We start from the raw sequence: 17,699 nt of genomic DNA on the forward strand, positions 1-17,699 counted from the left end.
CGGAGCTAGATAGCGATAGAGAGAACGTGAATGCAGAGGGAGAACTGAGGGACAGTGATAGAGAGAATGAGAGAGAAAATGAGCTGGCTCCAAACAAAAGTGGGCACAAGGGGGCAGACAGAGACAGGGGGAAAAAATAGAGAGTGTGTGTAACCTCCAGGTTGGAACGGGGACAATACATTTCCAAATTCCCCCCCCCCCCCACCGGGGGGGAGGGAAGGCAGCATTAACAATATAAACAGAACATAGCCTCCCCTTCCTTACCCTGACTGTCAGAAATTACAAGCACAATCGACAAAGGTTTCCCGTTCTCCAGTGGGGAAGGGCTCGGAAGAGGGACGCGAAATACATTTAACGGGAATAAAGCCCGAAATAAATTTGAATACATTTAACGGGAAACAAAACGCAGCGTGAAAGCCCTGCACGGCTGAGCATTTCCCAGGGACGGTATTGCATTTTTTGTTGGTATCACGGAGAGAGGGAGAGAGCTGGAACCCCGAACTATCATTCTCCTTCGTCCCTCCCCTCCAAGAGCTAGAATATTTAGCCAAAAGCCACTTGCCACCACGAGAGAGACGCCAGAGCAGTTTCCTCCCCATCCCACCCCCCCAAAAAAAACCATCCTGCACCTGATAAAGCGAAGGGAGACTGTGCAACACTTGCCAGAGAATATTGGAGGGAGGAGGTGCAAATATTATCGTGGGACCCAGCCTCCAGACTCTCCACCACCGTCCCCCCCCCCCCCCCCCTCCAGTCACCTGGCCTTGAATAATTGTGTCTGCTTCAACAATTCAAAACAAAACAGCCAACAGGAATTGCAAGTGCGTCAGTGGGAGAGAGAGAGAGAGCACCGAGAGGAGCTGCTACAGACCAGGGCTGAAGTTATCCTGTCGGGAGGTGGGCGATGTAGCAACTGCAGCCCGTCCGAAGGGGGAGACAGCCCAGGAACGGTCTTTCACAGAGACAGGGAGAGGAACAGGTTGTGGCTCTCTCTCTCGGTGACAGTGTCTATATCAGACACGGAAATGGCTTTCACCTTCGCTGCTTTCTGCTACATGTTGACCCTGGTCCTCTGCGCCTCTCTGATCTTCTTCGTGATCTGGCACGTGAGTTCACATTGCCCTCCTTTGCATGGGTTCTGGTGGGGGAGCTGGGGCTGTTCTGGGTGCTGTCTGTCTGTCTGTGTGTGTGTGTGTGTATCGGAGTAACAAAAGGATGTGGATGTGATACAGACAGGCAAGAGACGTGAATACGGTATGATGGACACACTCACACATTCTCACAAACACAGGCACCAACACACACACTGACACACTCCCAGAGACACAGGCACACGCAGGTGTGCACACTCCCAATGACAAGTGTGCGTGCACACGCGGATGTGCACATGCTGACACCGATGCACTCCCAGAGACACTGGCACACACACACACGCGCACACACACAGGCACGCATACACACACACACACAGGCACGCACACACACACGCACTCCCAGAGACACTGGCTCACACACACACACACACAGACACACACACACACACAGGCACACACAGATACACACACACAGGCACGCATACACACACACACACAGACACGCACACACACACGCACTCCCAGAGACACTGGCTCACACATACACACACACACACACAGGCACACACAGATACACACACACAGGCACGCATACACACACACACACAGACACGCACACACACACGCACTCCCAGAGACACTGGCTCACACACGCACACACATACACACACACACACACACACTGGCACACACACACACACACACACAGGCACGCACACACACACACACAGGCACGCACACACACACGCACTCCCAGAGACACTGGCTCACACACACACACACTGGCACGCACACACACACACACACACACACTGGCATGCATACACACACACACACACAGGCACGCACACACACACGCACTCCCAGAGACACTGGCTCACACACGCACACACATACACACACACACGCTGACACACTCCCAAAGACACTAGCACACACATACACACACACACACACACACTGGCACACACACACACACACACACTGGCACACACACACACACACACACAGGCACGCACACACACACGCACTCCCAGAGACACTGGCTCACACACACACACACTGGCACGCACACACACACACACACACACTGGCATGCATACACACACACACACACTGGCACACACACACACACACACACTGGCATGCATACACACACACACACACAGGCACGCACACACACACGCACTCCCAGAGACACTGGCTCACACACGCACACACATACACACACACACGCTGACACACTCCCAAAGACACTAGCACACACATACACACACACGTGCACACGCTGGCACACTCCCAGAGACACTGGCACACACACACCCTGACACACTCCTAGAGACACTGGCACACACACACACACACACACACACACTGGCACGCATACACACACACACTGGCATGCATACACACACGCACACACATACACACACACACGCTGACACACTCCCAAAGACACTAGCACACACATACACACACACGTGCACACGCTGGCACACTCCCAGAGACACTGGCACACACACACACACACACACACACTGGCACGCGCACACACACACACACACGCGTGCGCGCACTCCCAGAGACATGGCTCACACACACACACACACACACATGCTGACACACTCTCAGAGACACTGGCACACACACACGCTGACGCACTCCCAGAGACACATACACACACACACACACACAGGCACACGCACTCCCAGAGACACTGGCTCACACACGCACACACATACACACACACACGCTGACACACTCCCAAAGACACTAGCACACACACACACACACACTGGCACACACACACACGTGCACACGCTGACACACTCCTAGAGACACTGGCACACACACACACACACATACACACTGGCACGCGCACACACACACACGCGTGCGCGCACTCCCAGAGACATGGCTCACACACACACACACACACACACGCTGACACACTCCCAGAGACACTGGCACACACACATACACACACACACGCTGACACACTCCCAGAGACACTGGCACACACACATACACACACACACGCACACACGCTGACACACTCTCGGAGACACTGGCACACACACACGCTGACGCACTCCCAAAGACACAGACACTGACACACACACACACACATACACACACTGGTACACACACACACACACACAAACACACACTGGTACACACACACACACACACAAACACACACTGGTACACACACACATACACACACACACACACAAACACACACTGGTACACACACACACACACACACACGCTGACACACTCCCAGAGACACTAGCACACACACATATACACACATGCACACGCTGACACACTCCCAGAGACACTGGTACGCACACATACACACACACGCTGACACACTCCCAGAGACACTAGCACACACACATATACACACATGCACACGCTGACACACTCCCAGAGACACTGGTACGCACACATACACACACACGCTGACACACTCCCAGAGACACTGGCACACACACACACACTGACACACTCGCAGAGACACTGGTACACACACACACACACACACACACACACTGACACACTCGCAGAGACACTGGCACACACACACACACACACTGACACACACCCAGAGACACTGGCACACACACACACACTGACACACTCGCAGAGACACTGGTACACACACACACACACACACACACACACTGACACACTCGCAGAGACACTGGTACACACACACACACACACACACACACACTGACACACTCGCAGAGACACTGGCACACACACACACACACGCTGACACACACCCAGAGACACTGGCACACACACATATACACACATGCACACGCTGACACACTCCCAGAGACACTGGTACACACACGCACACATACACACACACGCTGACACACTCCCAGAGACACTGGCACACACACACACACACTGACACACTCGCAGAGACACTGGTACACACACACACACACACACTGACACACGCCCAGAGACGCTGGCACACACACACACACGCTGACACACTCCCAGAGAAACTGGCACACACACACACACGCTGACACACTCCCAGAGAAACTGGCACACACACACACATGCTGACACACTCCCAGAGACACTGGTACACACACACGCACACATACACACACACGCGCTGACACATTCCCACAGACACAGGCACACACACACACACGCGCTGACGGACTCCCAGAGACACGGCCACATGTGTACACACACTCTCGCTGACGGACTCCCAGAGACATGGCCACATGTGTACACAAGCTCGCTGACACACTCCCAGAGATATGGCCACACGTGTACACACGCTCACAGATGCACTCCCAGACACACGGCCACATGTGTACACACGCGCACTGATGCACTCCCAGACACACGGCCAAATGTGTACACATGCGCACTGATGCACTCCCAGAGACATGGCCAAGTGTACACACACGCTCAGTGACGCACTCCCAGAGACATGGCCACATGTGTACACACACACTCACTGATACACTCCCAGAGACATGGCCACATGTGTACACATGCTCACTGACACACTCACAGAAACGTGGCCACATATACACACGTTCACTGACGCACTCACAGAGACGTAGCCACATGTGTACACACACGCTCGCTGACGCACTCCCAGAGACATGGCCACATGTGTACACACGTGTGCTGACGAACCCGCAGAGACACAGCCACATGTGTACACACGCTCGCTTACATACTCCAAGTGACATGGCCACATGTATACACACGCGCGCTGACGCTCTCCCAGAGACATGGCCACATGTGTACGCACACGCTCGCTGATGGACTCCCAGAGACACGGCCACATGTACACACACGCTCGCTGATGCACTCACAGAAACATGGCCACATGTACATACACGCTCGCTGACACACTCACAGAGGCACGGCCACATGTGTACACACGCGTGCTGACGAACCCGCAGAGACACAGCCACATGTGTACACACGCTCGCTTACATACTCCCAGTGACATGGCCACATGTATACACACGCGCGCTGACGCTCTCCCAGAGACATGGCCACATGTGTACGCACACGCTCGCTGATGGACTCCCAGAGACACGGCCACATGTACACACACGCTCGCTGATGCACTCACAGAAACATGGCCACATGTACATACACGCTCGCTGACACACTCCCAGGCACACGGCCACATGTGTACGCACGTGCACTAACGCACTCCCAGAGACCCGGCCACATGTGTACACACGCGTGCTGACGAACCCCCAGAGACACAGCCACATGTGTACACACGCTCGCTGACACACTCCCAGTGACATGGCCACATGTATACGCATGCTCGCTGACGCACTCACAGAAACATGGCCACATGTATACACACGCGCGCTGACGCTCTCCCAGAGACATGGCCACATATGTACACATACGCTCGCTGATGGACTCCCAGAGACATGGCCACATGTACACACACGCTCGCTGTTGCACTCACAGAAACATGGCCGCATGTACACATACGCTCGCTGACGCTTTCTCAGAGACATGGCTACATGTGTACACACGCGTGCGGACGCACTCCCAGAGGCACGGTCACATGTACACACACGCTCACTGACGCACTCATAGAGACACGGCCACATATGTACACAAGCACGCTGACGCTCTCACAGAGGCATGGCCACATGTGTACACACGCGCGCTGACGCTCTCCCAGAGGCATGGCCACATGTGTACACACACACTCGCTGATGGACTCCCAGAGACACGGCCACATGTGTACACACACTCGCTGACGCACTCACAGAAACATGGCCACATGTGTACACAAGCACGCTGACGCTCTCCCAGAGACATGGCTACATGTGAACACACACGCTTGCTGACGCACCCCCAGAGACATGGCCACATGTGTACACACACGCTCGCTGACACACTCCCAGAGACACGGCCACATATGTCCACACGCTCTCTGACGCACTCCCAGAGACACGGCCACATGTGTACACAAGCACGCTGACGCACTCCCAGAGACATGGCCACATGTGTACACACGCTCGCTGGCGCACTCACAGAAACATGGCCACATGTACACACACGCTCGCTGACGCTCTCCCAGAGACATGGCTACATGTGTACACACGCTCGCTGACGCACTCATAGAGACACGGCCACATATGTACACAAGCGCGCTGACGCTCTCCCAGAGACATGGCCACATGTGAACACACACGCTCGCTGACGCACCCCCAGAGACATGGCCACATGTACATACACGCTCGCTGACGCCCTCACAGAGACACGGCCACATGTGTACACAAGCGTGCTGACGAACTGCCAGAGACATGGTTACATGTGTACACATGCTTGCTGACGTACTCCCAGGGACATGGCCACATGTGTACACACGGTCGCTGATAGACTCCCAGAGACACGGCCACATGTACACACAGGCTCGCTGACGCACTCATAGAGAGACGGCCACATATGTACAGAAGCGCGCTGATGCTCTCCCAGAGGCATGGCCACATGTGTACACACACGCTCGCTGATGTACTCCCAGAGACTCGGCCACATGTACACACACGCTCACTGTCACACTCCCAGAGACATGGCCACATGTGTTCACACGTGTGCTGACGAACCCCCAGAGACACAGCCACATGTGTACACACACTCGCTGACGCACTCACAGAAACATGGCCACATGTGTACACAAGCACGCTGACGCTCTCCCAGAGACATGGCTACATGTGAACACACACGCTTGCTGACGCACCCCCAGAGACATGGCCACATGTGTACACACAGGCTCGCTGACACACTCCCAGAGACACGGCCACATATGTCCACACGCTCTCTGACGCACTCCCAGAGACACGGCCACATGTGTACACAAGCACGCTGACGCACTCCCAGAGACATGGCCACATGTGTACACACGCTCGCTGGCGCACTCACAGAAACATGGCCACATGTACACACACGCTCGCTGACGCTCTCCCAGAGACATGGCTACATGTGTACACACGCTCGCTGACGCACTCATAGAGACACGGCCACATATGTACACAAGCGCGCTGACGCTCTCCCAGAGACATGGCCACATGTGAACACACACGCTCGCTGACGCACCCCGAGAGACATGGCCACATGTACATAAACGCTCGCTATCGCACTCCCAGAGACATGGACACATGTATATACGCACGCGGTGACGCACTCCCAAAGACACGGCTACATGTGTACACACACCCGCTGAAGCGCTCCCAGAGACACGGCCACATGTGTACACACACCCGCTGAAGCGCTCCCAGAGACACGGCCACATGTGTACACACACCCGCTGAAGCGCTCCCAGAGACACGGCCACATGTGTACACACACCCGCTGAAGCGCTCCCAGAGACACGGCCACATGTGTACACACACCCGCTGAAGTGCTCCCAGAGACACGGCCACATGTGTACACACACCCGCTGAAGTGCTCCCAGAGACATGGCCACATGTGTACACACACACACACACACGCTGATGCACTCCCAGACACACGGCCACATGTGTACACATGCGCACGAACACACTCCCAGAGACCCGGCCACATGTGTACACACGCTCACAGGCACACTCCCAGCGACATGGCCACATGTGTACACGCACGCGTGCTGACGAACCCCCAGAGACACAGCCACATGTGTACACACGCTCGCTAACACACTCCCAGTGACGTGGCCACATGTATACACATGCGCGCTGACGCTCCCCCAGAGACATGGCCACATCTGTACACACACGCTCGCTGATGGACTCCCAGAGACACGGCCACATGTACACACACGCTCGATGACGCACTCACAGAAACATGGCCACATGTACATACACGCTCGCTGACGCCCTCACAGAGACACGGCCACATGTGTACACAAGCGTGCTGACGAACTGCCAGAGACATGGTTACATGTGTACACATGCTTGCTGACGTACTCCCAGGGACATGGCCACATGTGTACACACGGTCGCTGATAGACTCCCAGAGACACGGCCACATGTACACACAGGCTCGCTGACGCACTCATAGAGAGACGGCCACATATGTACAGAAGCGCGCTGATGCTCTCCCAGAGGCATGGCCACATGTGTACACACACGCTCGCTGATGTACTCCCAGAGACTCGGCCACATGTACACACACGCTCACTGTCACACTCCCAGAGACATGGCCACATGTGTTCACACGTGTGCTGACGAACCCCCAGAGACACAGCCACATGTGTACACACGCTCGCTGACACACTCCCAGTGACATGGCCACATGTATACACACGCGCGCTGACGCTCTCCCAGAGACATGGCCACATATGTACACACACGCTCGCTGATGGACTCCCAGAGACACGGCCACATGTACACACACGCTCGCTGACGCACTCACAGAAACATGTCCACATGTACACATACGCTCGCTGACGCTCTCCTAGAGACATGGCTACATGTGTGCACACGCGCGCTGACGCACTCCCAGAGACACGGTCACATGTACACACACGCTCGCTGACGCACTCATAGAGACACGGCCACATAGGTACACACGCGCGCTGACGCACTCCCAGAGACACGGTCACATGTACACACACGCTCGCTGACGCACTCATAGAGACACGGCCACATAGGTACACACGCGCGCTGACGCACTCCCAGAGACACGGTCACATGTACACACACGCTCGCTGATGGACTCCCAGAGACACGGCCACATGTACACACACGCTCGCTGACGCACTCACAGAAACATGGCCACATTTACATACACGCTCGCTGACGCCCTCACAGAGACACGGCCACATGTACACACACGCTCACTGACGCACTCATAGAGACACGGCCACATATGTACACAAGCACGCTGACGCTCTCCCAGAGGCATGGCCACATGTGTACACACACGCTCGCTGATGGACTCCCAGAGACAAGGCCACATGTACACACACACTCACTGACGCACTCACAGAAACATGCCCACATGTACATACACGCTCGCTGACGCCCTCACAGGGACACGGCCACATGGGTACACAAGCGCGCTGACGCATTCACAGAGACATGGCTACATATGTACACGCGCTCGATGATAGACCCCCAGAGTCACGGCCACATGTACACACACGCTCGCTGACGCACTCACAGAAACATGTCCACATGTACACATACGCTCGCTGACGCTCTCCTAGAAACATGGCTACATGTGTACACACGCGCGCTGACGCACTCCCAGAGACACGGTCACATGTACACACACGCTCGCTGACGCACTCATAGAGACACGGCAACATAGGTACACAAGCACGCTGACGCTCTCCCAGAGACATGGCCACATGTGTACACATGCACGCTCGCTGACGCACTCACAGAAACATGTCCACATGTACACATACGCTCGCTGACGCTCTCCTAGAGACATGGCTACATGTGTACACACGCGCGCTGACGCACTCCCAGAGACATGGCCACATGTGTACATACACGCTCGCTGATGCCCTCCCAGAGACACGGCCACATGTACACACACGCTAACTGACGCACTCATAGAGACACGGCCACATATGTACACATGCACGCTGATGCTCTCCCAGAGGCATGGCCACATGTGTACACACACGCTCGCTGATGGACTCCCAGAGACACGGCCACATGTACACACACGCTCACTGACGCACTCATAGAGACACGGCCACATATGTACACAACGTGCTCACGCTCTCCCAGAGGCATGGCCACATGTGTACACACACGCTCGCTGATGGACTCCCAGAGACACGGCCACATGTACACACACGCTCACTGATGCACTCCCAGAGACACGGCCACATGTGTACACAAGCGCGCTGACGCTCTCCCAGAGACATGGCTACATGTGAACACACACGCTCGCTGACGCACCCCCAGAGACATGGCCACATGTACATAAACGCTCGCTGACGCACTCCCAGAGACATTGCCACATGTGTACACACAAACGCGGTGACACACTCCCAGAGACATGACCACATGTGTACACACGCTCGCTGTCACACTCCCAGCGACATGGACACATCTATATACGCGTGCGCTGATACACTCACAGAGACACGGCCACATGTGTACACATGCTCGCTGACGCACTCCCAAAGACACGGCCACATGTGTACACACACCCGCTGAAGCGCTCCCAGAGACACGGCCACATGTGTACACATGTTCACTGATGCACTCCCAGACACACGGCCACATGTGTACACACGCGCACGAACACACTCCCAGAGACCCGGACACATGTGTACACATGCTCACTGGCACATCCCAGAGACATAGCCACATGTGTACACACACGCGTGCTGACGAACCCCCAGAGCCACAGCCACATGTGTACACACGCTCGCTGACACACTCCCAGTGACATGGCCACATGTATACACACGCTGGCTGACGCTCTCCCAGAGACATGGCCACATGTATACACACGCTCGCTGATGGACTCCCAGTGACACGGCCACATGTACACACACGCTCGCTGACGCACTCACAGAAACATGGCCACATGTACATACACGCTCGCTGACGCCCTCACAGAGACACGGCCACATGGGTACACAAGCGCGCTGACGCACTCCCAGAGACATGGCTACATGTATACACATGCTCGCTGACGCTCTCCCAGAGACATGGCTACATGTGTACACACGCGCACTGACGCACTCCCAGACACGGCCACATGTGTACACGCGTGCACTAACGCACACCCAGAGACCCGGCCACGTGTACACACGCTCACTGGCACACTCCCAGAGACATGGCCACATGTGTACACACGCGTGCTGACGAACCCCCAGAGACACAGCCACATGTGTACACACGCTCGCTGACACACTCCCAGTGACAAGGCCACATGTATACACACACGCGCGCTGACACTCTCCCAGAGACATGGCCACATATGTACACACATGCTCGCTGATGGACTCCCAGAGACACGGCCACATGTACACACACGCTCGCTGACGCACTCACAGAAACATGGCCACATGTACACACACGCTCGCTGACGCTCTCCCAGAGACATGGCCACATGTGTACACACGCGCGCTGACGGACTCCCAGAGACATGGCCATATGTGTACACACGCATGTTCATGCACATCCAGAGACACAGCCACATGTGTACACACGCTCGCTTATGCGCTCACAGAGACATGGCCACATGTGTACACACACGCACTGATGCGCTCCCAGAGACATGGCCACATGGGTACACAGACGCTCACTTACGGACTCCCAGAGATATATCCCCATGTGTACACACACACTGACGCACTCCCAGAGACAATTCACATGTGTACACACACCCTCGCTGATGCACTCCCAGAGACATTGCCAGATGTGTACACACGCTGGTTGACATACTCCCAGAGACACGGCCACATGTGTACACACGTGCGCTGACGCTCTCCCAGAGTCATGGCCACAAGTACACGCACACACGGTGACGTACTCCCAGAGACACTGCCACATGTACACTCACGCTCGCTGATGCACTCCCAGAGACATGGACACATGTGTACACATACGCTCGCTGACGCACCCCCAGAGACACGGCCACATGTGTACACACATGCTCACTGACACCCTCACAGAGACATGGCCACATGTATACACACGTTCGCTGACGCACTCCCAGAGATATGGCCACATGTGTACACACGCGCGCTGACGCACTCCCAGAGACATGGCCACATGTGTACACACGCTTACTAATGCACTCCCAGAGACATTGCCACATGTGTACACACACGCTCGCTGACGCACTCCCAGCAACACTGCCACATGTGTACACACACGCTCGCTGATGTGCTCCCAGAGACATGGCCACATATGTACACACACGCAGGCTGACGCATTCCCAGAGACACGGACACATGTACACACAGATGGTGACGCACTCCCAGAGACATGGTCACATGTGTGTACACACACACTGACGCACTCCCAGAGACATGGCCACATGTATATACCCGCCAGCTGATGCACTCCCAGAGACACGGCCACGTGTGTACATACGCTCGCTGACCCACTCCCAGAGACATGTCCACATGTATACACACGCGCGCTGACGCACTCCCAGAGACACGGTCACATGTACACACCCACGCGGTGACGCACTCCCAGAGACATGGCCACGTGCTGACGCACTCCCAGAGGCACGGCCACATGTGTACACACGCTCGCTGACGCACTCCCAGAGACACGGCCACATGTACACACACGCTCGCTGACGCACTCCTAGAGACACGGCCACATGTGTCCACACGCTCGCTGACGCACTCCCAGAGATATGGCCATATGTATACACACGCTCGCTGACGCACTCTCAGAGTCATGGCCACATGTGTACACACGTTCGCTGTCGCACTCCCAGAGACATGGCCACATGTGTACACACGTTCGCTGTCGCACTCCCAGAGACATGGCCACATGTGTACACACGTTCGCTGATGCACTCCCAGAGATATGGCCACATGTGTACACACGCTCGCTGACGCACTCCCAGAGACATGGCCACATGTGTACACGTTTGCTGACGCACTCTCAGAGACATGGCCACATGTGTACACACGTTCGCTGACGCTCTCCCAGATACATGGCCACGTGTGTACACACACTCACTAATGCACCCCCAGAGACATGGCCACGTGTACACACGCTCGCTGACACACTCCCAGAGACACGGCCACATGTGTACATTCGCTCGCTGACGCACTCCCAGAGATATGGCCACATGTGTACACATGCGCACTGACGCACTCCCAGATACATGGCCACATGTGTACACACGCGCTGACGCACTCCCAGAGACACGGCCACATGTGTACACACGCGCGCTGACGCTCTCCCAGAGTCATGGCTACAAGTACACGCACACACGGTGACGTACTCCCAGAGACACTGCCACATGTACACACACACTCGCTGCTGCACTCCCAGAGACATGGACACACGTGTACACACACGCTCACTGACACACTCCCAGAGACATGGCCACATGTGTACACACGCTCGCTGACGCACTCCCAGAGACATGGCCACGTGTACACACACGCTCGCTGACGCAATCCCAGAGACATGGCCACATGTGTACACATGCACGTTGACGCAATCCCAGAGACATGGCCACATGTGAAAAACACGTTCGCTGATGCACTCCCAGAGATATGGCCACATGTGTACACACGCGCACTGACACACTCCCAGATACATGGCCACATGTGTACACACGTTCGCTGTCGCACTCCCAGAGACTTGGCCACATGTGTACACACGTTCGCTGATGCACTCCCAGAGAAATGGCCACATGTGTACACATGCTCGCTGACGCACTCCCAGAGATACGGCCACATGTGTAGACACACGCTTGCTGATGCGCTCCCAGAGACATGGCCACATGTGTACACACGCTCGCTGACGCACTCCCAGAGACACGGCCACATGTGTACACACGCTCGCTGACGCACTCCCAGAGACACGGCCACATGTATACACACGCTCGCTGACGCACTCTCAGAGACACGGCCACATGTGTACACACGCTCGCTGACACACTCCCAGAGACACGGCCACATGTGTACACACGCGCGCTGACGCACTCCCAGAGACACGGCCACATGTATACACACGCTCGCTGACGCACTCTCAGAGACACGGCCACATGTGTACACACGCTCGCTGACACACTCCCAGAGACACGGCCACATGTGTACACACGCTTGCTGACGCACTCCCAGAGATATGGCCACATGTGTACACACACGCTCGCTGACGCTCTCCCAGAGACATGGCCACATGTACATACACACACGCTGACGCACTCCCAGAGACACGGCCACATGTATACACACACACATGCTGACACAATCCCAGAGGCACGGCCACATGTGTACACACGCGGTGAAGCACTCCTAGAGCCATGGCCACATGTACACACACGTACTGACGCATTCCCAGAGACATGGCCACATGTTTACACACACGCGCTGACGCACTCCCAGAGACACAGCCAAATGTGTACACACACACATGCTGACACAATCCCAGAGACACGGCCACAAGTGTACACACACGCGGTGAAGCACTCCCAGAGACACGGCCACATGTGTACACACGCTCGCTGATGCACTCCCAGAGACATGGCCACATGTGTATACACCCGCTCGCTGACGCACTCCCAGAGACATGGCCACATGTGTACACACGTTCGCTGACGCACTCCCAGAGACCTGGCCACATGTGTACACACGTTCGCTGACGCCCTCACAGAGACACGGCCTCATGTGTACACACACGCTCGCTGATGGCTCCCAGAGACATGGCCACATATATCTGGGAGTGTGTCAGTGCGTGTGTGTACACATGTGGCCATATCTCTGGGAGTGCGTCAGCAAACGGGTGTACACATGTGGCGCCCGTGTGTGTACACATGTGACCGTGTCTCTGGGGGTGCGTCCGCGTGTGTGTGTACACATGTGGCCATGTCTCTGGGAGTGCTTCACCGCGTATGTGTACACATGTGGCCGTGTCTCTGGGAGTGCATCAGCGAGCGTGTGTGTACATCTGGCCATGTCTCTGGGTGTGCGTCACCGCGTGGGTGTGTACATGTGGTCGTGTCTCTGGGAGTGCGTCAGCGAGCGTGTCTACACATGTGGCCGTGTCTCTGGGAGTATGTCAGCGAGCGTGTGTCTACACATGTCAGCATGAGTGTGTGTACACATTTGGCTGTGCACTCCCAGAGACACGGCTACATATGTACACACACGCGCTGACGCAGTCCCAGAGACTTGGCCACATGTGCACACACGCGCGCTGTCACACTCCTAGAGACATGGCCACATGTGTACACACACGCACGCTGACGCATTCCCAGAGAGATGGCCACATGTACACACACGCGGCGACGCACCTCCAGAGACATGGTCACATGTGTGTACACACACTTGCTGTCACACCCCCAGAGACATGTCCTCATGTGTACACACGCTCGCTGATGCACTCCCAGAGACATGGCCACGTGTGTACACACGCTCGCTGACACACTCCCAGAGACATGGCCACATGTATACACACGTGCGCGCTGACGCATTCCCAGAGACACGGCCACATGTACACACCAACGCCTTGACGCACTCCCAGAGACACGGCCACATGTACACACACGCTCGCTGACACACTCCCAGAGACACGGCCACATGTATATATGCGCGCGCTGATGCACTCCCAGAGATATGGCCACATGTATACACACGTGCGCGCTGACGCAGTCCCAGAGACAAGGCCACATGTACACACCCACGCCTTGGCGCACTCCCAGAGACACAGCCACATGTACACACACGCTTGCTGACACACTCCCAGAGACACGGCCACGTACACACAGGCTCGCTGACGCTCTCCCAGAGGCATGGCCACATGTGCACACACACGTGCGCTGACGCACTCCCAGAGGCGTGGCCACATGTGTACACACACGCACGCTGACACATTCCCAGAGAGATGGCCACATGTACACACACGCGTGCTGACGCACTCCCAGAGACACGGCTACATGTGTCCACACGCTCGCTGACGCACTCCCAGAGATATGGCCACATGTGTGCACACACGCGCTGACGCACTCCCAGAGACACGGCCACATGCGTCCACACGCTCTCTGACGCACTCCCAGAGATATGGCCACATGTTTACACACGCGCGCTGAGCACTCCCAGAGATATGGCCACATGTGTACACACGCTCCCTGACACACTCTCAGAGACACGGCCACATGTGTACACACGCTCGCTGACACACTCCCAGAGACACGGCCACATGTGTACACACGCTTGCTGACGCACTCCCAGAGACATGGCCACATGTGTACACACGCGCGCTGACGCACTCCCAGAGACTTGGTCACATCTGTACACATGCTCGCTGACGCACTCCCAGAAACACGGCCACATGTATATACACACACGCTGACGCACTCCCAGAGACATGGCCACATGTGTACACACGCGTGCTGACGCTCTCCCAGAGACACATTCACATGTGTACACATGTTCGCTGATGCGCTCCCAGAGACACGGCCACGTGTGTACACATGCTCGCTGACGCACTCCCAGAGACATGGCCACATGTATACATACGCTCGCTGACGCTCTCCCAGAGACATGGCCACATGTGTACACACGCTCGCTGACGCACTCCCAGAGACACGGCCACATGTGTACACACACTCGCTGACGCATGCCCAGAGACACGGCCAGATGTGTCCACACGGTCGCTGACACACTCCCAGAGACATGGCCACATGCGTACACACGCTCGCTAATGCATGCCCAGAGACATGGCCACATATGTACACACATGCGCGCTGATGCACTCCCAGAGACATGGCCACATCTGTACACATGCTCGCTGACGCACTCCCAGAAACAAGGCGACATGTATATACACACACGCTGACGCACCCGCAGAGACACAGCCACATGTGTACACATGCGTGCTGACGCTCTCCCAGAGACACATTCACACAGGCTCGCTGATGCGCTCCCAGAGACATGGCCACATCTGTACACACGTTCGCTGACGCACTCCCAGAAACATGGCCACATGTATACACACACACACTGACGCTCTCCCAGAGACACATTCACATCTGTACACACGCTCACTGACGCACTCCCAGCGACATGGCCACATGTACACCCACGCTCGCTGACACACTCCCAGAGACACGGCCACATGTACACACAGGCTCGCTGACGCTCTCCCAGAGACATGGCCACATGTGTACACACGCTCGCTGACGCTCTCCCAGAGACATGGCCACATGTGTACACACGCTCGCTAACACACTCCCAGAGACATGGCCACATGTATACACACGTGCGCGCTGACGCAGTCCCAGAGACAAGGCCACATGTACACACCCACACCTTGACGCACTCCCAGAGACACGGCCACATGTACACACACGCTCGCTGACACATTCCCAGAGGCACGGCCACATGTACACACAGGCTTGCTGACGCACTCCCAGAGGCGTGGCCACATCTGTACACACGTTCGCTGACGCACTCCCAGAAACATGGCCACATGTATACACACACACACTGACGCTCTCCCAGAGACATATTCACATCTGTACACACGCTCGCTGATGCGCTCCCAGAGACATGGCCACATCCGTACACTCACTCGCTGACGCACTCCCAGAAACATGGCCACATGTATACGCGCTCACACTGACGCTCTCCCAGAGACACATTCACATGTGTACACACGCTCGCTGATGCGCTCCCAGAGATATGGCCACATGTGTACACACGCTCCCTAACGCACTCCCAGAGACATGGCTACATGTGTACACACGCTCACTGACGCACTCCCAGTGACATGGCCACATGTACACTCACGCTCGCTGACACACTCCCAGAGACACGGCCACATGTACACACAGGCTCGCTGACGCTCTCCCAGAGACATGGCCACATGTGTACACACGCTCGCTGACACACTCCCAGAGACATGGCCACATGTATACACA

General features: G+C 56.0%; 1 protein-coding gene across 1 annotated transcript in view; it reads left to right on the forward strand.

Moving 5' to 3' along the window:
• The first annotated feature begins 546 nt into the window (after nt 1-546).
• Nucleotides 547-17,699, forward strand: part of cnih2 (cornichon family AMPA receptor auxiliary protein 2) — a 262,300-nt gene continuing 245,147 nt past the window's right edge. Inside the window, exon 1 of the mRNA XM_087983841.1 lies at nt 547-1,106. Coding sequence (XP_087839967.1) covers nt 1,026-1,106 — 81 coding nt within the window. The 5' untranslated portion in view covers nt 547-1,025. The remainder of the gene's footprint in view (nt 1,107-17,699) is intronic.

Source organism: Chiloscyllium plagiosum, unplaced genomic scaffold (genome assembly GCF_037043375.1).
Source record: "Chiloscyllium plagiosum isolate Xiang-an unplaced genomic scaffold, Cpla_swu_hap1 HiC_scaffold_46, whole genome shotgun sequence".
Lineage (NCBI taxonomy): Eukaryota > Metazoa > Chordata > Chondrichthyes > Orectolobiformes > Hemiscylliidae > Chiloscyllium > Chiloscyllium plagiosum.